This window comes from Haemaphysalis longicornis, unplaced genomic scaffold (assembly GCF_048455015.1).
Source record: "Haemaphysalis longicornis isolate Haplotype H1 unplaced genomic scaffold, Haemaphysalis longicornis Haplotype H1 scaffold_2, whole genome shotgun sequence".
Classification (NCBI taxonomy): Eukaryota; Metazoa; Arthropoda; class Arachnida; order Ixodida; family Ixodidae; genus Haemaphysalis; species Haemaphysalis longicornis.
The window spans coordinates 212,470,715-212,496,070 of NW_027526295.1; the positions used below are offsets into that span (position 1 = coordinate 212,470,715).

Sequence of the window (25,356 nt, forward strand, 5' to 3'; positions counted from 1 at the left end):
AAAGCTCACGGTTACAGAAAGTGGAAACTACCGGAACATTTCTACGGCTACACGGTAATCCATCTCGTATGCAGGTGTTTTTCTATTTAAAGCACACGTATCGAGGTATCCCATCGCTAAGGCTGGCGTGGAAACCGTAGTCATTGAAACCAATGAAGATAATTTAAAGTGGTAGAAATTAATTCTAATATTGCTAATAGTTTTATTCCTACTCAGATCGCGTGGAGCCAGGCGCAGAGCGCTGAAAAAAGCGCTCATGTCAATGTAGCCGATACCCAAATTTAGACGCGTCCGACAAGTTTACGTAGTCATTATCTAAGAACCCAACACATCTGTTTAGACTTCGTTTCATCTCACATGTCTGCTCACAACGCCACCAAAACATACAAAGCACCGAAGCAAACACTACAAAAACAACGGGGGGCTGTGTAGTCCAATACACCGGCTCATTTCACTGACGAGGGGAGCGCCGAGTGGTGGCGCCACCCGTCCAGCTGCCCGGTCCCTATAGTGAACTAGAATATTCTAGTTCACTATACTTATACTACGCCCACCGCTCACCTCCTCATTTTCCCGCCATTTCCCCTCCCCCCTTTTCTCCTCACGCCACCACTCCTTCCTTGACATTCCTCGTCGAAACGTCTCCGCTACGACCGTTTCGTCTCCCCCTCTACTCTGGGCTCTGTTCGCTCGTTCTAGTGTCATGGTTATGGATGAGCGGGAATCTAAGGGTCGCGCTCTTAAACGTATTTCGCGCGACAAAACGCGAGCTTCGCAAGCTTACAGGCCCCGACGCATGGGTCTGAGCCGTGCGCGAACAGCCTTGAAATCGGGCCGCTGTTCGGGCGCCTCGGCCCAGCAGTCGCTGAGCAGCGCTCGCACGTAGTCTGCGTCCCACGGTTCGGGAAGCTGCGACAGCGGGGGCCGGAACGGACACTTGCGGCTCTCTACCGGCGGAGGATGGCGCACACGTTCCACAATCTCTGCAAGAACCATCTCTGCATGAATCAGCCTGCAAGAATCGGCCCGTTCCACAAACTCTGCAAGAATCAGTCTGAATCAGCATGCTGGTATTTTGGATGTGAACGTAACGCATCATGAGCTATCATTTCGCCTCCCACGTAATTGTTCAGCCCATATATGTTATCGAAGGTTGGTCGTATGCTCGGCAACTTCAAAGTGGTTCTGTGGACGCAATAATAAGCAACAGCAGGATAACGAGGAATACATGACCACAGCTCGCCCTCATCTTCGCCGTACTCCCTCACGCTTCCCCTTTTAATAGCGATGCTGTTTAGCAAATCGTAATTTTTCGTGTCCGCAGTTAAAAATGCCAAGAAAATTGCCGATCGCGCGCACGTGAGCACGTGTACCTGAACGCGGGCCTCGCAGCGTCCGCCCGGCAGTTAACAAAACCAGGAAAATGCCCACCGCTCGTGCGTGCGTGCCTCGCGACAACCACCCAGCGTCCCCTGCGCACGTTCGTCAAGCCAGGCATACCCACTTATGGAGATTGGCCAAGACTAGCTTCCCCCAAAAAAAACTCCAGCGTTCGTCGTAATCGTGGCGACACTTGCTGGGAAAAGAAAGATACGTCATAGCGTACGCCCCTCCAAGATGGTGCCCAATGATTATCACTTCCAAAAAAAAAAAAAAGTGAAAGAAGCTCACACTTTTAGCAACAGCGATGGAGTAAAGGTCATTGCGGCAGCGAAGTAGAAGCAAATCGGCTGCAATTATGCACTTAAACCGTCGCGATGGTCGTGAAGGTTGCGTACAGCTTCGATATTTCTCCACGTCTTGCGCGTTAGTGTGAGCTTCCTTCATTTTTTTTTTGTACAAAACGGCACCAAGAAAGCAGGACTGGGCTAGTGAATGCTGTTTCAGCTGGCAGACACTGCCTGCAACCGGAGCACGGTATTTGTTCAAATATGCCATCACATTTAGCAGGACATATACAGGCTCACCGGTTGGGTTGAGATTGGTCTTTCCGAAGGGTCCCGCCCTGGCCAGCGTCTCGAAGAGCACTATTGCGAAGGAGTAGACGTCGCCAGAGGGCGTGCCTTCCGGCGGGCCGTCCGGATCCCGGAGGAGCTCTGGAGCGCGCCACAGGAGTCCTGCGCGTGGACGTGGTGGAACGAGCAGCGGGTTCCATAAGACTGTTTTCTTCTCGCTCCCTTCTGCAAAAATGGGACCGATTCTGTTCCTGCTAAAACCGGCTTTGCGGAAGTGAGACCGAATCCGCCCAGGACGCGTTTTGCAGGGCGGGGCAACACGGATAGCGAAGAAAGGAGGCTTTACACTGATGAGCTTTTCCCTGTTTCTGCTGTTTACTTGAAATGAATTCATGCTTTTTATACTGTGGTGCCTTATATTTTCTAAAGAACTTGCTGTACTGTTATTTATTGCTGCCTAAGTTTTAGGGGCGAAGCCCCTTAGGTGTTGGGGCTGTTGGCGTCACCTGTCGTCGTCGTCCTTGTCTCATGTAGTCACGGTACTCAAACACCGGGACACTCGTTTACGCCTCGTGCTAGAGAGCTCCGTGCTTCAAAGACAAGAGACTTTTGCAGCAAAGCTGCATACCTCTACCTCCCAATGGTTTCATCTACGTTGGCAAAAACGTCAAGGCTGCAAAAATACACTTATACGCTGCATGCTTCACCCCACCCCACGTTTCACGTTAGTGGAGATGGCCCGGGATATTTTGCAGTTATTACCACTGTTGTGAACTCACCGAGGGTCCCGGTGCAGTCATTGACATTGTGAACCTTGTCACTTAATGTTTCTACTTTTTTATTATTCGTCTAATGCACTTCAACAAACTTCTTTGACCCTTTGACTCTTTGGACGTATTTGCATTTTTTTTTTCCGCCAAGGGGTGTAGCCTGAAACAACCCATTCGCATTTCAACGCGCCCCATCTGAAATCGAAACGACACTCAGCTGTGGTCCCTGCAGGGTTTCGGGCGGTCTCCCGGCCGGTGCAGCGTTTCGTCGTCAGCGTTGTGCTTCAGCTGTGCCAGTCCGAAGTCGGCCACCTTGAGGACCCAGCGGCTGTCGACGAGGCAGTTGGCCGACCGCAGGTCGCCGTGGGAGCGAACGGGGCTCTCGTGCAAGTACACCATACCCTGAGGCGTGCCGAGGAAAACCGTTGCCTGTGTTGCACGAGCTCTAGGGCTTAAAACCGGAAGTTCGTACAAATATATTTAGTCATGAACTCAAAAAGGCGATTGTGGTAGATGTACCTTAACATGCCCGAAGAAAAGAAACTCTCTCCTTTTCGATATGTGCGGTGTAAACGGAAGTTCTTGTGAAGGTTCAACATGCCATGTCCGAGATCGTCGCTGAAGCCACCGGAACTGTAAAGTTCATCAACGCACGAACATGAGAAAATCCGGTGCCCCACTAAATGCCCTCCTGGCAGTGAACATGCTTGCCTGGAACACGCAGTGGAATGCCTTCCCGGTATTTCGGAGGCGCAAAAACCGGTTCTGACGGAGCGGGTCCCGTAAAAAGTCGCCCCTGGAGCTAATTTGGGAGGAACCGGTTTTTGAGAGAACAGAACCCCAGTCGCTGCTGGAGCGAGTTCGAGGGAAAACAGTTAAAATTCCGTTTTACCAAAAACCGGTTCCTTCCGTATTCACCACAGAAGCATTTTTTACGCGGAACCCCTTTCGTTAGAGTCCGTTTTTGCAACACGGAGAGACAAACAAAACTGGTGTAAGACGGACACACTTCCGGTAGCGAGGAGTGACCGAAACTGCGATACGACGTAACGCGTTGGTGACGGAGAAAGTTGAATTGGGAGCCGAAACTTCAAGTTAATAGAGAGTTTTAGCAGTCCGTCCGTTCCGTCGCGTACGTAGCTAGCGTGTTTAGCGAGACCCGTCTGGGCACTTGGGCATTCGTCACGGTAGGGGGATTAGTTCCACGGGCCTGCCTTCGCCATGTCCGCGCCTCCTCGCCCTCCCTCCTCACACTTCCGCGCGCGCGCAGGCGCAGACTGGTCCCGGTAAACCCGGTAACAACGTAACGAACGAAACGGGCGGACTGCTAAAACTGCGCGGAAGGGCGAGGAGGCGCGGACATGGCGAAGGCAGGCGCGCGGAACTAATCCCCCTACCGTGACGAATGCCCAAGTGCCCAGACGGGTCCCGGTAAACACGCTAGCTACGTACGCGACGGAACGGACGGATGGCTAAAACTCTCTATTGTTTTCGATAACGTCCACGTTGTTTCGATCGTTAAAAGGCTTCCGCGACATCACACCCCTCCTGAGTTTACGCACATCTCGTTTCGCAGACTCGGTGCACGATTTCGAGAACAACGTCACGTTCCCATGCTCACCCGCACGAGGTCGGCGACCAGCGAGGCGACGAACATGGCGTCCAGCTTGATGTACTCGTTCTCCAGCAGGTCGCGCAGGCTGCCTCGGCTGCAGTACTCGCTGACCACGCACACGTTGGGCGGCTCCACGCACACGCCCACGAGGGAGCACAGGTTGTCGTGCCGCAGTTCCCGGAGCTGCTGGAGGAACCGAGAGCACCGAGTGGGATAAAGTCGTAGAAAGAGGCGATGCTATAGGCAAGCTTCCGTGATGGAATGTAAGTGAGCAATGGTTGAAACCATCCGACAATAATATAGGCGATACTAAATAAATTGCGTAACCGCAAGTATTACTACAGATAGGGATGTAGGTAGGGATGTAGGTAGGGATGTGCGGTAGGGATGTTCGGAGATCCAGTTTTTTGCTGTTGTAGCGTATTGTGTTATCGAGATCGTAATGGCTTCCTCACACGCGAGGCTCAATTAATGGCGAAATGAAACGATGTCTACTGAACAGGTCTGGTTTTTACCGAGCTACGTTCATTGGTAAATAGCACGATTAAGATGCTTCACGCCTTAGTAAGTTAATAGTAGACCGTGTGCCCCAGTTAGTGGCTTACGAAGCAAGCGATCACGAAAACAACGGCGAGTGACCCAATATCTGAGCTCTATACACGCAAAAGAAATTAATCTCGACCGAGCAGACCGCAAAGGTCACATACTGGCGATTTTAAGAGACATTGGCTGGTAAATCGTTAAATGGACGGACCGATCAGTTGGAGCGATTGATTGATTCAACATGCCACCGCAACATGCTCTAGCAAACTTCCCGTGAAGAGATAAATGTGCCCGAGGGCTCGTTTAACGGAGTCATTCACTTGCACAAAATTTACTCCTATTGACTCTTGCAGAGAGGGTCAAAGTACTCTTTTTTTAGAGCCCCGGGACGCCATCGCATCAAGAGTCAAGAGAGAGTATCCAGGGACTCTGTAGGACGTTGTCGCTGAGGCTCCAAATTTGTGAGCAGAGTACAGTCGAATACTCTGTGACTCCAAAAAAGATTCCCCCGACTCTTTTTAAGTCTCGCGAGGAGTTAAACCAAGAATCAAGAGGGAGTATGTGTGACTCTAGAGCGAGCAGCATGCAGGGTCTGCCACCGACATTACGCACCATGTTCAGCTGCATCTTGATCCCGCGCGTGATAACCAGGGGCGAGCGCCGACGAATCCTCTTGACGGCGCACAGGCGTCCCCGGTAGACGCCGACGGGAGCGTACAGCTGATGCGAGTAGCGGAATTCGGGCTGCAATGACAGGGACAGCTGGGATGACGCCGTCGGCACCGGCGCCAGACCACCGGTCTGCGAGGTGCCGTCGCCATTGCTGCTTTCTGCCTGTCCACAATTTCCCGCACCATAGCTCTGGAGAGAAATGGGTAGACATAGGACGTGATATTCCACTGTCGCAATCATTAAATAACGCCTAAAAGCCATATGCATATTCCTAACCGATTTTGTGCGATTGGGTACATATGTCACAGGGAGAACAGAAGGTGTAGGCCCAGAGGGCCAAGCGGTTTACTTTTTTTTAAGGGACGAAGCACTTAGGGGCTCGGGCAGTCGGCGTTTCCTGACGTCGTCTTATGTCTTCAAGGTAAATGGAGCTGTCAAACGATGGTCAAAAACAAGTGTATAATGGATAAAGCAGGTTAAAAATGAACTAACATGATTTAAACTAATTTGGAATACAGGAGTAATCAGGATTTAATTGCATTAATAACAGAAGTTTGTTATATGTCGTCTCAAAATTGGTTTCAAACGCCAGGTTTTCTCCTGTAAAGCATACTTCTTAGCATGCTGCGGCGTGTGACACGAAAACAACTTACGGCTAGTTCTTTATGCAATTGCTTAAAGGAGCCATGAAGAGAAAACACAAGTTTGGTTCATTCAAAAGATTGTCTCGTTAGAATCATACTGACACCACTTTTAACGTAAACTTCGCTCAAATAAGCTACATAATTAGGAAAAACGGGAATGGTCATGCGACCCACCAGCTCATTTCCCGCAACAGAACCTGTGATGTCACATGGGCTAAGCTCTGCGATTGGCGGAGGCTGGCAGAAGCAGACGCAAATTAGGTAGAGCTTACAAACTAGACGAACGAGCGATTTGCGCTTAAATTTAGGGCACATTCTTTACAAAGCAATAGGAATGATGGGACAAACAGTGGAAGTTACGAAAGCACATGTAAACATAGAAGTACTGATGCGTTCTGCTGTTCGTACTGCGCACAGCATGCTTTGGTTTAGCTGCACAGCACTATGGGGCTTGGGGTTGTCTCAGACGACACTGGCCGATTGACGCAAGCAACGGTGTCTTACGTGACCCCATTTGTCGAGCGAGCACTGTTTCAGGGAACGAATATTTTCTCCCAGAACAAAAACAAGCCAGGTTTAAATGCGGGCAAAAACAAACCAAACGCTTGCCACGGTATGGTGGCGCCATCTAGGTTACGGAACGTAAAGAAACGCGGGAACAAACCAACACCGCTACAGGGTGGAGACAACCTTTGAACGGTCCCGTGCCGCCGCAATTGGGCCAACGGGCTCAACGCGTTATTCGTTTCGTTTCCCACGAGACCTAGCAACGCGAAACAGACAATATGATTCAAACTTCTTCAGTAAACCGCGTTGCGGCGATAATTTTAGCGCGGTTTTGACACAATGACTTGCTTCGGCGGCGAGCGAGCAACCGAACATGGCGGCGCCAGCGTTACGTGTCTCTACCCTGCACGGCGGATGCGTGAATGAAGGCACTCTAGGCTGCAGAGCGGTCGGTTCCCGTGATGTCACTTGGGACCACGAAAACGCACGATTGAGCGGGAAAATCAAAATTTTAACCTAATTTGTTTAATTTCTCAGTGAATAAAGCACCGTTTGTATCCGGACAAGCGCTGGGGGCACTATAAAACACGAAATCTTTCGAATAAAACCAACTTGCATTTTCTCTTCATGGCTCCTTTAAATCCCGTTAAACGCAAGAGAGGGCGTCACCGCCTCAGCAAGCGCGCGATTGCTCCTTCCACCGGCACTTTTTCGGCGCCCAATCAGCGCGCGCCGTGTGGCAAGAGAGGGACCTACAATCTTTGGATACATTCGCCCCTCGCCAGATTTTACGTTAGTGGAGACGGCCCAAAATTTTTAGCCATAAAATGCCTTTAGCATTTTATGTTAGCATTACATTTCTGTAAGCATTACATCTGTTGCAGGTACCAAACCCATCTTCGATTTTGTTCTGCATGCCCGCTGTATAAATCGAGCAGATATCTTTACGGTTTTTTAAAAGGTCCAAGACACACGGGAGACAAATTCATCTCGGTTTGTACTTTTAGGCGTCACTGGAAAAATTCAGTTGCGAGTGATTGACCAAAATAACAGGACCAGTGAATTGCTAGGTAGAATTTTGTGGCCATCTGTCCCGGGCCCGTACCTACGTTTTGCACGCGTTTTCACGCGTGGATCATGTCCATGCTGGCGGGGGAAGTAGGAGATGGACCATACGTAGACTGTACGTGTAACGTGCCACGAACGCCGGCTCGTTTGCCTCCTATCCAACTTCCTTGCCTGCTATCTCGAAATATTTAAAATCGCACTTCAAGTGCTTGACTACTTTCTCAAAGGGTTGCACGTCTACTAAAATATTTTTGCAGGGAAGCTGTTCGTATTTTTTGTGGTGTCTGTGCGCAGGGAGGAGGTGGGAGCAAGCCGAAAGCTACAGGAAAGAAACACCAGCCAACAATAAAATGAACGCTACACAGCCGATAACGTTTCACTCAACATCAGAGGGTGCGTCACCCTACCGACTTTTATGCAGATGACCACGTGAACATATGAAAAACGAAAGCTCGAAGGCCCGCCACGAACACGTGCACAGTCAACCGGCGACCACGTGGACATCGCCGGCCAACAAGGCGCCGTAGGTTTAGCACGAAGCAAGAACGAGAGAGAGAGAGAGAGAGAGAATAACTTTATTTCTGACGAGGCTCAGTCCTAGCGAGTGTCCCTCAGGTGAGGGAGGCGCGCCAGGTAATCCTGAGCCCTAGTGGCGGTCAGGAGCTGTAGCTCGGGCGAGGAGCTCCCGGTCACCTCCAGCCAGGTAGTGGGAGGGTTGGGTAAACGGAGCGGGGGTAAAGAGGGGCATTCCCAAATGGCGTGTGGCGTGGTATCTCGAGCGCCACATGCCGGGCAGTCTGGGCGGGGATATAATGTGGGATAGATGGGGTGGAGGACGTGCCTGGTGGGGAGGGAATGGGTCTGTAATTGTCGCCATAATCTGTCCAAGGGTGAAGGAAGAGACGTGTGAGGGGGCGGTAGTTCTAGCCGCTCTAGGCGGTAATGTGTGGTAATGTCGCTAAAAGTAAGCAGGGGTTCGCGAGCGTTTCGTGCGCCGTGCTGTGAGACGTCCACGTCTGGTGCTCGGTAAATGAGTCCTCGAGCGGCCAGGTGGGCCGTTTCCGCACCGCCAAAGCCCACGTGGCCGGGGGTCCAGTGCAGGATTATGATTTTGTTGGGAGGAGGGCGGGATAGGAGAATTTGGCGAGCAGGGAAGGAGATGTGTCCCCGCGCGAAATTTCGTACGGCCGTCTTAGAATCGGAGAATATGTGAGATGGGGGTGGTTGGTGTGTTATGGCCAGAGCTATTGCCGCTTCCTCGGCCTCGCGGGGGTGGGCTGTGCGGATGGTGGCTGCCGCTGCTGGGATCGGTCTGTCTTCTGTGATAATAGCAGCCGCAAAAGCAGGTCGGTGTCTATATTCCGCGGCGTCTACGTAAATGGAGTCAGGAGATGGGGGGAATAGGCGTAAGTGTGCCAAGGCGCGGGCCCTTCGTCGGGCTGCGTGGTGGTTAGGATGCATGTGACGGGGAAGGGGAAGGATTTCGAGGTTTTCGCGGTGAGATAGGGGTAGGGGGTGAAGGTGGGCGGGGGGGCCTGGAGCAGTGAGGTTGAGTTGTTGCAGGACGATCGAACCTGTGGGAGTTGTGGATAGACGAGCAAGCTGGCTAAGGCGGTGGGCTTCGAGGAGCTCGGGGATTGTGTTAAATGTCCCAGTTGAAAGGAGGCGGAAGGTAGAGGTGTTGGGTGGAAGGAGAAGTGCTGCTCTGTATACCCTGCGCTGCAAGGCTTCCAATTTGTCGAGTTCCGCTTTTGTAAGCGATAAGTAAGGAAGGGAGTATGTGAGTCGTGAGGTGAAGAGAGCTGTAACGAGTTGTAATCTCTCTTTTTCGGAAGGACCATGGCCGCGGGCGGTGATTCGACGGATAAGTCCTACTATTTGTGTCGCGTGTCGGCTGAGTGTTTGTATTGTGGAAGAGTTGCCTCGATTTTGCTGTAGGGTCAGTCCAAGTATGGTGAGGGATGGCGTAGGTGTTATTGGTTGGCCATTTAAATGGATTTGTATGGGGGGAGGCCAAGGGGTGGGCCAGCGGCGCGGAGTTAGGATGAGCATGTGGGACTTTTCAGGGGCGCATGATAGGCCTGCTGAGTGGGCGAACTTGTTTATGGTGTCCGTTGCGATTTGAAGGGTGGATTCAATGTGGGCGTCACTGCCGTGAGTTACCCACACTGTTATATCGTCGGCGTATAGACTGCTGTGGAGTGAGGGAATATTGATGAGCGCGGTAGCGAGAGTGATGAGACCTATGTTAAACAGTGTGGGAGATAAGATTGAACCTTGGGGGGTGCCACGGTTGGGGAGGTGCAGGGTTGGGGATTGTCTATTGCCGAGTTTAAGGGTGGCTGTACGGTCAGACAAAAAGTATTTTACAAGATTGAAGAGATTTGCGCCTACATTCAAGTTATTTAATGAGGACAAAATAGCTGAGTGGGAGATCCGATCAAAAGCTTTCGTTAGATCTATGGTAAGGATTGCCGACGTGTCTTGATCCGGGAGTGCTTTGAGTAGTTGATGATAAATTTGGAGGTGAATGTCGTTCGTTGCGAGATGTGCGCGAAATCCGAACATGTTATCGGGGAGAAGACGCTGTTGATCGAGGTGCTGATTAAGGCGTGATACTATCATGTGTTCAAAGAGTTTGCAGATGCATGAAGTGAGTGAAATGGGACGTAAATTGAGCGCTGAGAGAGGTTTGTGAGGCTTGGGGATCAGTGTTATGGTGGCATGTTTAAATTCCGTTGGTAGGTGCCCGGTTTCCCAGCAGTGGTTGCAGTAGTCGAGGAGTTGTTGGTGTGAGTGAGGTTCTAGGTTTCGGAGGGTAGTGTATGTTATGCCGTCTGGTCCAGGTGTCGTGGTGCGGGTGAGAGTATGTAGCGCAGATTGTAGCTCGGCGAATGTGAATGCGGTGTCTAGTTGGGGGTTTGGTGTGCCAGAGTATGTTACAGAAGGTGCTTGTGGTTCCGGCGGCGAAATGTAAGTGTCGGTAAGAATTTGCGGCCACGTATGGTCGTCTCCCGTGATATTGTGGGCTAATAGGTTGAGGCGTGCTTGGGATTCTGTTTTGGATGTAGAGGGGTCGAGTAGGTGCCTGAGTATACGCCATGTTCTTTTCATGCAGGCCTTTAGAGAGGCTGTCGCACATGCGTCCCCAAGCGGTGGTTTGCAGTTGCATGCTATGATGCTCGATTTCGCGTTCTAGGAGGGCAATTCTGCGGCGTAGCTTCCTATTGTGGCGTTGCGTTTTCCACCTCTTTTTGAGGCCCTGGTGCGCCTGAAGGAGGTGTGCGAGTCTGGGGTCTAAAGTTACGGAGGGCGTTGAGGCTGTAATCGTAGAGCTATGTTTCTGCACATCGGTGTGTATTCCGCGTATCCACTCCGTTAGGTTAAATGATTGAGGTGTTGGGTTGATTGGAAGTGCTTGCATGCGGGTAGTTCGGAATTGGTGCCAATTGATTATTGTGTGCGGTCGGGTTTTTTTCGCTGTAAGGGGTGCTGTAGTAGTGGTCACGTTAAGAATGTAATGGTCACTGCCGAGGGTATGGTCTAAACGTTGCCACGTGGTGCGGTGGGTATGTTTGGTAATGGAGAGGACTGGAGATGTGTCTCGCTGTGTGCTGGTGCCGTCCCGGGTGGGAATGTATGTTTCGTTTTCAATGGTGAGGCGGTGATGCTGTATAGTTTCCCATAAGAGTCTGCCTTTTTTGTTCTGAGTTGAATAACCCCAAGCTGGGTGAGGGGCATTGAAATCTCCGGTAATTATTAAGGGGGCTTTGTTCGCCTGTCTTATAGCTAGTTTGAACAGTTCGTGGAAGGTGTGTTGCAGTCGAGGAGAGCTGTACACGTTCAGTATGTAGGTGGGCTGGGTGGTGTGGGTCTTGGGTAAGAGGCGTATGAATGTGTGAGGGGGGAGGTCGGGTGGCAGTTCTAGGTATTGTGCTGTGAGCTTTTTACTGACTAGTATGGCGGTGTAAGAGTCCTTTTGAATTGTGCGGAAGTGAATACATTTGCATTCTGGCCCTGGTTCTTGGAGGGATATAATGTCGGGGGGTTCGGGTGTGCCGTCGATAAGGGCTTGCAGCGCTGCGCGTTTACGGCGGAATCCTCGACAATTCCATTGCCATACGCGCAGAGTATTAGAGCAGGTGGTTGGGTGGGCCATTTGGAATAGGTTGATGGGAGGTGGAGGCAGGGAGGAGACGGGTTAGTGCTTCAAGGTGGGATTGCATGCGGGATGTTTGCTCGGTGAGGGCGCGGACTGTGTCGAGGAGGACACTTATATTCGAAGTTTGTTCTTTGAGTTGTTCTTCCAGATGGGTAACGCGGTCTCGGGGGGATGGGTCGGGGGATTCGGAAGCTCGCTTTTTGTTCTGGTTGAGCGGACTTTGAGAGAGTTGTAGTGGTTGTGTATGTTGCACAGGGTGAGCTCGCAGTTGTGCATTTTCGGCTCTCAGGCGGGCAACTTCTTGTCTCAGTAGTTGTAACTCGTGGAGGATGTGATCGGGAGGGTTGGCAGGGAAGGAAGGTTTGTGGGAGGGAGGAGTGGCTGGTAGGTGATGGGAGCTCACCTGGGCGTAGGTTGCTTTTGGCCCCTTGGGAGGTCCTGCGTGCGGCCTGTTGGCGTCGCTTCCACCACATCCGTTTTGTAGAGACTGCTGGTGGTGTTGCTTGGGGTGGTTCACAGGATGATGCTGTTCAGTCGCGAGGGGAGGAAAGTCCTTCTGGGATGCGTTGTTGGGGGCGGTGGTGTTACGTGAGACTGATTTGAGTTGGTTGAAGTTCTGGACGTCTTCCCCAAAAGCTCGGGTGTCCTTTCTTGGGGGCGGTCTGGGTCGGTAGCGTTTGGGACAGGCAGGGGATCCCGTGGGGTGTGGGCCGGAGCAGATGATGCAGAGGGGGTGACAAATATGCTGATCTTGTGGGGAGCTGAGGCCACATGTTGGGCAGCCTGGAGGAGCATTGGGGTTGGGGCAGACATCCGGTCTGTGCCCGGTGGCCCAGCAGAGATGACATGCCTCAGTCTTGCGCTTGGCGGGGCGACAGCGAAATGTAACCATCTGATAACGGATCCAGTAGGGCACTCTTGTTCCGTTAAATGTAATTTGGAATAGAGGAGTAGATCCCATTCTTCTTGCGTCGATGATCTGTAAATGCGGGTTGTGCTCAATGAGCCTGTTGATGATGTCTTCTGGTGGAAGGTCTAGTGGCAGCCCTGAGATGACTCCGGCGCAGGTGTTCGTCGGTGCTGGCACATGTGTGGCCAGGGCATAGGTCTTCCCTTCGATGCTGAGCGTAGTGAGTGAAGCGTATCGCAGGGCGCGGTCCTCATGAGGAGTACTCACTACGATGCAATTAGACTGGTAATGCAAGCGAAGTTGGTCTTCACGGTTGGGTGGTAGCTGCGCTTGTAGCTGCAGGAGAGCTGCGAGTTCCAGGGGACAAATGCGGGAGAGATTCAGGCCGCCTCGTGGCCTCAGGACAATCTTGATGTCCGAGGGCGGGAGGGGCGATTGGGGGGGAACGAACTGTCGGCCTGGTGGGCTCGGGCTTTTTCGGATATTGCCGGTTGCGGGGCCTTGATTCGGTGGTACCGCAGACGCGAAGGCGCGGTGTCTACGGCGCACTACGATCCAGCGGTTGGAGTTAGGGGGTGACTCAGTGGAACAATCTTCGTCTTCATCGACGGCGACGTGCATTTCGTCCATGGAGGGCTCCGGTATGGTATTTGACGTCGGGGCGTTCGGCATGGTTAAGGCAGTGTCACTCGTAGTTTGTTGGGTAGACATCGCTGGAATCGTATAACCTGCAGCATTCTGCGTGGCGTCAGTGGTCGGGTCGGCGAGCATCGCGGCGGCGGCGTCCGCCGCTGCGCGTCTGTGGCGGCTGCGGCGGCGTCCGTCGCTACGCCGGGTTGGGCCGATGGCGAGGCGAGACGCGTTAGGCTTAGCCAGGCGAACCACCTGCGGAGATCTTCTATCGCTGATTTTGAGAGTTCGGGTGACCCAAAGGCGATGAAAATGGTATCAGTCGATGCCGCTTGACTTGCCGATCACGGTGATACCAAACTGGGACGATAGACTTGGCTTGTCGCGCAGACACGGCAGGTTTGTTGGAGAGCCCATGCGAGGTCCGCTAGACTCGTCTGGCCCCCTGGTGGCCGTCCCAAGAACGAGAGACGGAGGGTGTAGAACGAGCAGCTCGGCACCTCACATCTTCGCTGGCTATCCGCACCTGTAGGACAGGATGGCTCCTCGATATGCTAAGCGAAGCGTATATGGCCAGGGTCCCGTGTATTTTTTGTCTACGAACAAAACACTCTCGAGGCTGCACGTATTTTGAAGTGTGATGTGTCCTATAGCGCGATGCGTTGGCAAGAAAACGCCCCGGGGTGTGTCATATTAGTGCGCCGTCACCACCAAAGTCACACGTTCTTCAAAACATTAGTTTAGACCCCATACTTATATACATCTTATCACTTAGATGCGCATCTTGAACAGGTTAGCTTGTAAAATCATGCACTCCTCCGTCTAACGACGACGACGGTTGAACGCGAAGCTTTCTCGTGCGGGATTATTTGGTTGTCATCTGGGTTTGGAATTTGACTCGCAGTTATAAGTTGGACTTTGACTTGTTGAACTTTGGCTTTGACTCGCACCCAGTTTGGACTTTTGATTGAAGCGGATTTTGCTTTGACCTTTCACCATTTGATTTCGCACGAAGAAAGATTCGCGTTCAACAACCATCGCTGTTAGAGGCAGGGGTGCTAAGTTTTTAGATGCGACGCTGAGAGGAGCATCTCTTGCCGGCGGCCCTGTCCTGCGTGCGTCAGTCGTCCGCGTCCGCACAGCTGCGTCTCTCCTCCGCTCGCCTCTTCTCCTCTCTCCGATAGCGAACACTCTCTCCCAACATCTGCAGTCGCGCTGCGCGCGGCTGCGCAGGTGCAGTACTCTCTCTCTCCGCGGTCTCCTCTCCTTCGGGCGCGCTGCGCATAAAAGCGGAGTGCCGTACTCCGGCCGGTCTCTCAGTCGACGGTCGTCCGCGCTTGCGCTTGCGCTTGCTCTCTTGCCGTACCCGACGATTGCTTGATGCGACGCCAATGGAACCCCCTTCAGCGTCGCGTCACACCAGGGTTCCCGCGATGGGAGGTGGGCGTAATTTTCTGTCTAATTTTACAAGTGCATGCACTCCTCTCTAAATCCGAACTGCGTCGATCGGTTGTGTCGGGATGTCGCGATCGGAGAGACGTCGGCTTCATAACGCGATGGACCGAGGTTCGATTCCCACCACGGGAAGTGCTTTTTTTCACTTTACTTCACCCACGATCATGATAATTTTCAGAGGTAGTTGGCTTTCCTGCAGCGTATTTTTGACGCGACATACACCGTCAGTGAGACATAGACTGCTTCGCTTTAATGGGTACCATTAGCAATATCCAAGCATAATTTAGACCTGAAGCTTATACGCATATGCGTTTTGAGTGGATTCTAGTTATGAATGGGCGCCATTTTCAAGAACAGCGGAGTCAAAAAAAAAATGGCAGCACCTCCACTCCGTGGATGATGGCGAGGGTGCGGAGTACGGGGACTCGAAATGACATGCAAGTTGCGCCTTGAGTGACATCCGATTTGCGCCCCGACTGTCATTCGATTTGAGCCGTGAGTTGCACCTAAATTATTCCCTAAATGAAACTGCAACTCCCGGCTCAAATCGAATTTCGCTTGATTTTCGCTTGATGGTTGTGTGCGCACGGATGTACAGCCGGTAAAAGGCTTGTCTATAACACAGCGTTCGTACTCTCAGCCCTATCCTGCCCCGCCGGAGCGGGATGTGAATAAAACTACTGCGGGATTCTGAAGTCTTAGCCCTTCGCTTTTGCCTCCGACATGTTTGGAACGAGTATGTTTCGGCAGTTTTCGGATGCAGCTGGTTGAAGTTGAAATCGCTGTTATAGACAAGCGTTTTACCGGCTGTACGCGGACGGACATTGGGAGGTCCTAAGGTGCCCCGCACCGTTACAGGCGAGGGAGTAAGCCGTTTGACTCCCGGTTACTAACTCACGGTCGGAGCCCAATAGGTAAGGCGACTGACACTAACTCATGTCTGGTCCACCTGACACAGGCTCGAATCCTGCCGGTGCGTGTGTGATTTTTTGCGATTGCAAATGCTATGCGCACGGGCGCGGACGGACATTGTGCGGTCCTGAGGTATACTCCGCACCTAATAAATGTCTTTCATTCGGATAACAGCTGTCAACGCCTTAAAAAAACAAAATTACCTTGTACCTTTGCACCTAACTTCTGCCTCACACCTTTGTCGTTAAGGGGGGTAATGTAATGGTTTGATTGTACTGTACACATAGTTTACGGACGTTCTCTTCTAGCTTTTTGGTGTCAAGATCGCCGAGCTGTAAGGAACGCACGTACGGCAGAGCTGGGCACCTTGACGGCGACCGCGTGCGTGCCTCCTCCGCCCATCTGTATCTCGTGGAAGTCGACCTTCCAGAGAAGCCTGTCCAGCGCCTGCTCGTGGGCCCAGTACCTGAAAAGGAAGGCACCAAACGTGCGCGCATGCGCTACATCACATGTACTGCGTGGATTCGTTTCATTGCCACTAGAGTACATTACTTTGAAGATCTTTACAAATGTATTTACGTTACATGTTGTTTTCTCTTTTCTGTTCAATTCAACCAGATACATCAAACTGTACTACCCCGTTACCCACCGCATTCCACGAAGCGTACTCCACGCTATCAGTTACATTACATGGTTGATGTGAATCTCGTTATATTTCTTCGATTAAACGGGTCACATTGCATTATTCGTAAGTTTTGTTCCATACACAGCGCCTTTCACGCAGCGTTCGCAAACTCATACTTACGTCGAATAGACTTCAAGCCTATATTGCCACAGTTGTTGCTCGGAAACCTTTGAACCTATATTACTAGAGTGATCCGCTTTTACCAGACCAAAGCGCCGTTTTCAGCAGAAGGCTGAAGGTCTCCACTGTGGATCATTCACACTAAGCCTAATGGATCACGACACTCACCCTCCTCTAAGCGCGTACCTCGAGGACATTGCCATAGCTATAACATTGCAGCCGTTCACCAGTAACCTTCAGTAATCGTTTTGCTCGATGCCCTAAAACGGGATACCATATCTAAATACTTGTTTTTTTCCCACTACTGTTTTTCATGCTATATATACCGTGTTTGCACGATTCTGACGCGCCCCCGATTATACCGCGGAGGGAAATTTACTTGGGAAAATTCCCAAAAAATAATTGTACGATGATATATATGAACTACGATGTGAAGTCCCACCGGAAATCGCTATGCGATGATGATGCTTAGCGGCTCCCCCTTTGTAACGGGGTGGCGTTGCACAGCGACCTTAGTCTCAACGCCACTGTACAGGTGCCGTCAGAAGTAATTGGAGCACGGAAGCTGTGGCCGAACTGCATAGGAGCGCCGTGCAGCTGCACAGGCGGTAAACTACAGGAGCAGAACACGCATGCGTGCCTACCGACGCCGATAGCCCCTCTATACCATAGAGTTTCTTAGTAAGTATACTAGAGAGGAAACTGCGCCTCGTAAGCCATGTCGTCATGGCGGTTGATGGGAAGACCCCCTTTTTGGCTTGGGCTTGGCATGACCATTGGATTCTTAAGCGGTTTTTGGGGTTTGCTTTCTTCACTATGCATTAACACGTTTACGAGTTACAAGGAAGCCGAAATCCTCCCGTTTTTGTGGTAGCCGTGTTCAGTGAAACAGCAGGAAATGCGTGATCGCACCTGACGTTGCTCATGCCGCAGTCGAAGGACGTATGACTGAGCGGGTAATTTGCCGCCGCGAAATTTGTAGCCGACGAAAAGAAGAAACAAAACGTACTTCGACGAAGACGAGATACGGCAGATACGGGCGCTTGTATGCGTCCTATCTTGTCCTCGTCCACGACTGTTTAACGCCACGTTTTTTTTCTTGTTAAACTAGCTGGCGGTCGCGGTGCACCGGTTCACCACGAGGCAACGTTTTCATAGGCACGCTCAAAAAACTTTCGAAACTCTTCAAACAACTTATTATTTGAGATAATGGTAAAATTAATAAAATCACGGTCTCTAATGAGTTACCCCCCAAATATTAACATTGTTCGTAACTACAACCTTGGCCTGTGTAATAGCAGGCACAACCGTTCCGGCAAAAATACCCTTTACTTCTTTTTTTCTTAGTTTTAAAACAGCCTGTTTTTATTTTCCACTTACATAATGGCACACTATTCTTTACGATTTTGTGCCACTTTGTCTAAATTTGCGGTCACCAAAACGTTTCTATCCGAGCCAACGATGAAACTAAGGCGAGCGCCATGTATAATAATGGCGGTCCATGACGACACAGACGACCTTGATGTGAGCCGCATAGACGCTAGCGCCAGATTCCTCTCTAGTGTATACTGTAAGAAACTCTATGCTCTATACTTCTTAACCCACTTCTTTTAACGCGGTTTCGAGCGCTGTTCGCAGAATATTGGTCTCGGCGATGGCGCTGATAGCAGACCTACCTAAAAATATTAGAGAAGAAAAAAAAATCACGCCATATCCACGGAATGAATGATGATAAGTGGGGCGAAGCTCGAGAGGGGGAGATCATCGGTAACCGTAACTCTCCCGTGAAAGTTCGCCCATTACATCATTAAGAAAGACGTAAGACTGTGTGCGTACATTGTACAAATCAACTTTTATTTTGTTCTTGTTCGTTTGTTGTTGTTGTTGTAGGGTTCGTGAGGCTGCAAGCAAGCGCTCGTATCGGCAGGCAAACCCCGATGCAGTGAGAGCTCGCGAGGCGGCTGCAAAACGCATCAAGCGAGCTCAGCCCGAAGCTGCCGACGCGCGGTTTAAGCGCGACTTCCTAGACGAGATGCTTCGGCCTCTCTTTCGCGCACGGCGGGATCCTGTCGGCGAGCGCGCGCTGCCGCCGCCCTGCGCGCCCTCCGCTCCGCAGCCTTGTCAACAACCACCTCCTCCATCCGGTGACTCGTTGCGAAAGAGGAAGCGCGTCAACAGCGATTGCCTTTTATAGTGTCAGTCACGTGCGAGTGACGTCATCATGACGTCACTGACACCAGCGCTACCTGCGAGTGAATCATCGAACTAGGCGGTCACGTAGCGCCACCTGCGAGTGAGTCATCTAACTAGGCGGTCACGTAGCGCCACCTGCGAGTGAGTCATCGAACTAAGCGGTCACGTACCACGAGACACAAGGGATGGACAGACCCACGGCTTTAGGAGCTTCGCCCCTAAAATCATCACTTCAGATCCCTGCGATTGCGGTGCCTCTCCAGCAGCTCTTCTGCGCTGAAAGTGTGAGCGACGCTGCTAGATACCGCCTCTGATATCAGCGCCATCGCTGAGACCAGTATGGCGCGAATAACGCTTGAAGCAGCTTTAAAATAAGTGGGTTGAGAAGTATAGATGGGCAACACCGTCGGCAGGCGCGCATGCGTGTTCTGCTCCTTTTGTTTATAGCCGGTGCAGCTCCACGGCGCTCCTATGCGGCTCGGTCACAGCTCCCGTGCTTCAATTACTTTTGATGGCACCTGTACAAGCACCTCGCAAAAGAAGGAAAAAGAAATCAGTTTTAACTAAGGAGGAGAAAGTTCACGTCCATTCATAAAGCTGAGGCAAAGATTATTAAAGTCACCACATGTGCTGTGGCTCCTGTGCGGCTTCAAGCGATTTGCAAGAAAATTGGACAACACTTCACATAGTGTGGTCGTGCGAAGTTCTGCACCAGCGGCATCTGGCCCCATTGCTTCTGACTGGCACTGAAAACAGCCGGCTTCAGAGCAGTGAATAACTTTGTTAGCCACATTTATATTCACGCAAAGAAGTATTGTGCAGCCATTTCGTGTAATAATGCCTGGTATAGAAAATTGTGCTGAATAAGTTTTTCAGGAAAGTTGATTACGAGAATTGAAATGTGCCATAGGACAAAAAATTGACACAAAATGAAAATAAAAAGAACAAAAGTACCGAGTTTTGCCCTGTACATTTTTTGTGCTTTGGTTTTGCAGGTAACACAGAAAGGACAACACCAACTGAAGCTGAGGACGTGGTGTAATAACAACTCACTTTATATTGTAAAACAATACCATTTATTGATGTCTTCTTGCAAGTGTAAGAAACAGCAGCCTGTCTTCGACCTTTTGCATTCAAACTTACTTTTGAATAACCTGCAAACCATGTAAAATAGTTACCAGAGTCATCTTGTCTTTTTATTTTACGGTGGGGGGAGGGGTGCTTTTTTTCTTTCAGCTTGTTTTAAGTTAACGGTTTGATTATTTATTTAGGCATTCACGAGTAGACATATTCTAAGTCCAACTGAGTAGACATGTTCCGATTTTTATTATGCTAAGCATCACACTCTGCATGCTCATCACGAGCACGGACGAGTTGCAGTGAGTTAATGAATGTAACACGGAACTATATTATCAGCATGTGACCGCCTAAGAGGCCACATTCTTGAGCACAATAATGGACATCTTATGTGGCATGGTAATAATAGCTGTTGCCCAGGTGGGCAACATACCACAATTCAAACTGAATAGACAGTTCGAGTTTTTTCCAACTTTTTATTGTAAACACGCGCAATTTCGGCAGAAACAAGAGAGTAATTATAAAGTAGCCAGTGACATGAAAGCGGCGAAGTTCCAACGGTAGGTCACGAAAAGCACGCAACACTGAAATGTCATTGGTCCGTTAGCGTCACTAGATAAAACTGAATAAAAGACCCTAGAGCCACTGAACGAGCGTAGCTTAGGGTTCGTTGTGCGCGGCCATCAGCGCACGTTCTTCCGCACCTTGTCCAGTTCGTGCCTCACCTCACGCAGCGATCTCTGGATTTGAGCCTCACACACTTCGTACAGCTTGCGTGCTCTGTTCTTGGCGCGCTCGCGCTCCAGCTTCATGTAATCGAGGCGCGTCATGTCGCACTCCTTCTTGCCCAGTTGAACGAAGGCGCAGCCGGTGGAACGCGAATGCTCCTCGACCGGGTCGTCGTCGGGCGCCCAGCCGTCCATTTCCTTGAAGCACACGTAGCAGCGGGCGAGGTCCGGCTCGTTCTCGGTCGGGCAGTGGTAGAAGCCTGCCTCCGCCATCTTTTCCGGCGTGCACTTGCAGTTGCCCGTCAATGGCCACTGCGCAAAAGACGCCAGTCGGTTTTCCTGCAGGTCCATGGCGAGGTCGGTTCGATGCAGCAGGACGGTGTTGAGGGTCAGGTCGACGGCCATGGCGCAGGATGCGCAGGGTAGAGGAAACGCCGCCGGCACTACCACGAAACTTAAACGTACCCAGGACCGACTGCACGCAACGACCACTGAGCAAGAACATATATAGGCGGGGAAACGCCCCAATTCGGCAAGCGCGGACGAGCGATCAGATAATGTCACACTGATAACCGAGGCCGACTGCAAACCTTCGCAGCTGTTACGGCGAAGGAGAGGGCAAAGGCACCTGATGGACGAAATGACAGCGGCAAAAAATTCAATCCGTGGCTGCGCAGTGAAATGCCTATCGCGGCGGCTGCGCGGGTTTCGCTAGGAACAAAAGAGTCGAGAACGGGTCCAGTTGGAAGAGATTCATTGCGGTGAAACAGCGCGCAAAATCGGGACACAAGAGAAGAAGACGACTCGAGCCGTTGATAGCCAGTTGATAGTCAGCGCTCGGGTGGTTGTCTTCTTCTCTGGTGTCCCGCTTTTGCGCGCTGTTTCACCGCAATGATCGCTGGGAAGTATCGTTCCCTCCCCTGGCTTGTTCTTGATCAGCATGTGACCCAAGTCTACAGCGCAAAGTCTACAGCGCAAACATTGTCCAGACGGAAACTAAGTACGGTGCAGTGCGTACGGAGGTCCCGTCAGCCCGCCACCAAGCTCGTGGCAAAGGACAACTATACTCGGTTACAACTCAAGAACGGCACCACCTCATGTAGTGTATCACTCCGCCAAAGCGCCGGACCCGTGACGTCAGTGCGCGCGCGTTTTGAAAGGGGTTTGCTATGAATGCGTGATATCGTCTGCCTTGTCTCACGCAGTTTGTTTGTCGTCACTGGAATCGTTTATAAGCATATTAAGTCCAAAAAATCACGGGAACGGCTCACGCCATGTTCAAAATATTCCCAGTAACGCCCTACTTGCGCCGCGCGGAGAAACATCCGGCTACGGTGATAAGGTATCAGGTATCAGATAAGGTATTAGAGTAGTGCCACTGAGGCACGCAAGCCAGCAACGGCGGCCATTTTGGTGTTTATCAGTGTTGCAAGATTGCCGTTCCTATACGGCCTCGCCGCTAACTTCGACCGGGTGGTTTGTTAACAACGCTGCCAAAGATGCAGCAAAACGGCATCTTCGGACACACTTCTGCCACCGAAATACCGTTACACGCGTTATCTTTGATTCGCGTCCGGAACGATGTCAGTCGCGCGCAGTAGCGGTCCCAGAGATTGGTTTTGGGGGGGGGGGCGATCTTTTTTTTTTTGGGGGGGGGGGGGGGGCGAGGCGAATAAAGAATCGAATCACTCCCCTCCTTGCGCCAATTCTGCTGAAGTGGTGATAACCATGGAGGCGTGTGCGCGTATGCGCTGCAACCTACTGGGATTTAACTTCGCGCAAGTGGAATGCTTAAAAAAACTGAAAATAAGAAACTGAGGACCTCTTTGGGGGGGGGGGGGGGGGGCGACCACCCCCTTCGCCCCCCCCCCCCCCCCCCCTTGGGACCGCCACTGCTACCAGTACGGAGAACCCGCGGCAACGCGGACAGCAGCAGCAAGGACAGGAGAGCGGAGAGCATCGCCAGTCCAGAAGTCAATTCAGATCGAACTTCAGGACAGGAAGAAGGCACAGAAGAAGCCGCTCCAACTCCTTCCCACCATACCGGAGGTCCGAGAGCAAGGAACGTCCAAACCAGGTGAGCTGGAAGTCACAAGACTCGTAGTTAGAGAGAGAAAACGCGGAACCTAGGGCACAACTACGACGGCAGGAGAAGCAAATGACAGAAATTAAAGAAATGTTACAAAATTTACTCTCCGTAAAGGACAGGTCGCCTCCCACTGTAATTCAAACCTCGCTTGCACCAAGGCAAAATATTTCGCAACCCCCTTCTGCGACATCCTCGCGAGCCCCGTCACCGAAGCGCAGTACCCCAATCAAAAGGAACACAACTGAACTAATGGAGGCAGACGAGACCCCCACGTTAAAGGATTTATTGACTTTTATTCAAAAGCTTAAGGCGAGACTGGAACAGAGCCGAAACTCAGAAGTTGATGAGTGCGTTGTCCACACGCATAGAGGCTATTGGGGCCAGGCAAAGCCAAATGGAAGCTAGACAAAGCCACACGGAGGCTAGCATGGCGACCAAGCCGAATGCAAAACCCGCCGAGACCCTCGCAGTTCCCTCAACCCCACCGCCACAAATACTCAAATACAGAGAGTGATTCATCCTGAAGGGGGACCATAAAGAAGTCAAAATATGGTAGTGGAACTGCAGAGGTTTCCGCCCTAAGCGGGAGAGCCTGCAGCTCCCCAGACATTACTGCTCTGCAGGAAAATCTAGCCAGAGTTAAACTTAGAAATTATAAATCTCATGCAATATCGGGAATGCAAAACCCACGCGTAGCCGTCTTGGTTCACAGGAATCTCACAGCTATTGAGCACAAGATTGATATAGTAGGTGCAGACTGCCTCCTCGTCGAGATAATACCACAAACTAGAGGGAGCTGTAGTTTATTCCTGCTTAATGTATATAGCTCCACAAAAGAGCCCCACTCCCCAATCCTCGAGGTGATAAGCAGGACTCTCCGACTCTGCGGAACCAAACCTCTAGTAGTAGTGGGAAATTTCCACGCGTGCAACATGAGTTGAGGATACCGAAAGAACAACAAGAAGGGAACCGCATTGTGCAATTATATCCAAGATGAGGGTCTCTCCCTGCTTAATGACACGCTGCAACCCACCCGGATAGGAAACAGTGTACAGGCGGACACAATCCCGGATCTCACTTTATGTAAAAATATTGGACATGGAAAGTGGAAAAACACAGCGCAAAGCCTGGGTAGTAACCACCAGATAATTGAAACCGTTGTTCCGGTTTCGTCCCTTAAGAGAAAGGGAAGGAAAAAAATAAGATAACTGACTGGGACAAATTTAGCACACTACGCTCACAGACTGCAGAGGAAATTAAAAATCTCGACGACCGGATTAACCAGCTAGAGAACGATGTCGAAGCAGCAATCGAGTCAGTCCCGGTTACAACAGAGATGCAGTCTATTGAGAACAGACTATTACATATGTGGCAGGCCCACGAGAGTCTCCAGAAAAGATGGCTCAAACAAAAACACAATAAGAAACTCAAAATCAAAATCGCACCTCCGGTAAAATACGGGAAGCATTTGCGCAAAAACTAGTACAGCAGCGATGAGGACAAACCTGTGATCAGTTGAACGGCAACCTACATCTTAAAGACACATGGCACTTGCTTACTATACCCGGAAAACTGTAAGCCGTGTTACGAATCGGCCAGCGCCGCCGTACTTTCCCGCATCACTCCTCGGCTGTGCGGCGAAGCCACTGCGTGCACCTTTCAGCCGTCAGGCGCCACCATGTCGGTGACTCATTATTCAGGTTTCAACAAGCCGGCTCAGACGCTTCGCTATCGACGCATTTCAAGCTTCAACGGTTGCCGGCCCGGCGAGGCGCGTAGCAGCCCGTTCAAGGACACAGAGGCTCGCGATCTCAGCGAAGTCCTCCTCTCTCCCCTCTCTCGGACTCAACATGCGCCGAGGCTATGAACGGCTTACGAACTCTGGAAAGAGCGTTGTGTGTGTCTGTGACGTTCGTGGCGTGTTGCCACTTGTTGGCGTTTTGACCCTTACCGCTTTTGGGTATAAATAGAGCTGCCCAGCGCTGTAATTCATTCCTGTTTGAGCAGCGAATCCATGCTGTCACTCTGCTCGAGTCCTGTATTGTAACCTCGCCCGTCGGGGCATTGTTCTTTGGCTTCGGCTCACCTCTCGCTATGAAGTAAACAGTTACGTTAGCCTTCGGCTTCTGGACTTCTTCACGGCTGCAACAGCGGCTGGCCGCTCGCATCATACACGCTACCACTCGTATGTCGGAGACCACAGAGCTCGGATCGCGTGCCCCCACTCGGTCGCAACAGCCGGCGCACAGTAAGAACATTGAGCGAATAATCCATGGCCATCCGCTGGGAAATAAGGAACTCCTACAGGTGCTCAAAGACATATACTTAAACACATCTAGTCCTGTAGAACTTCCAGGGTACACGGGTTCCTCAAATCCAGAAATGGATGAGGAGATCTCGACAGCGGAAGTTAGGGCTGCAATGCACAAACTCCGCACCTCCTCTTCCCCTGGGGCAGACAGAGTCACAAATAAAACTATAAAAAACTTAGATGATAGCTCAATTACAGCAATAACTAAGCTTTTCAATCATTGCTCGAAAAAGAGGAGAACTCCCGCCTGCTTCGAGACATGCCAAAGCCACCTTTATTCCTAAGCCAAGTAAAAGCCTGGACATTCAAA

General features: G+C 51.2%; 1 protein-coding gene and 1 pseudogene across 1 annotated transcript; both read right to left on the minus strand.

The window, feature by feature from the left end:
• Window positions 1-780: 780 nt before the first annotated feature.
• On the minus strand, window positions 781-16,845 carry LOC144168487 (resact receptor-like). Its single transcript, XM_077697458.1, has 8 exons — window positions 16,835-16,845; window positions 16,195-16,309; window positions 12,340-12,462; window positions 5,496-5,744; window positions 4,347-4,523; window positions 2,968-3,127; window positions 1,968-2,117; window positions 781-998 (listed from the first exon to the last, which is right to left on the minus strand). Exons 1-8 carry the CDS (start codon window positions 16,843-16,845, stop codon window positions 781-783), a joined length of 1,203 nt encoding a protein of 400 aa, XP_077553584.1.
• Window positions 16,846-20,413: 3,568 nt separating this feature from the next.
• Window positions 20,414-21,145, minus strand: LOC144167619 (baculoviral IAP repeat-containing protein 5 pseudogene; annotated as a pseudogene).
• Window positions 21,146-25,356: the final 4,211 nt, after the last annotated feature.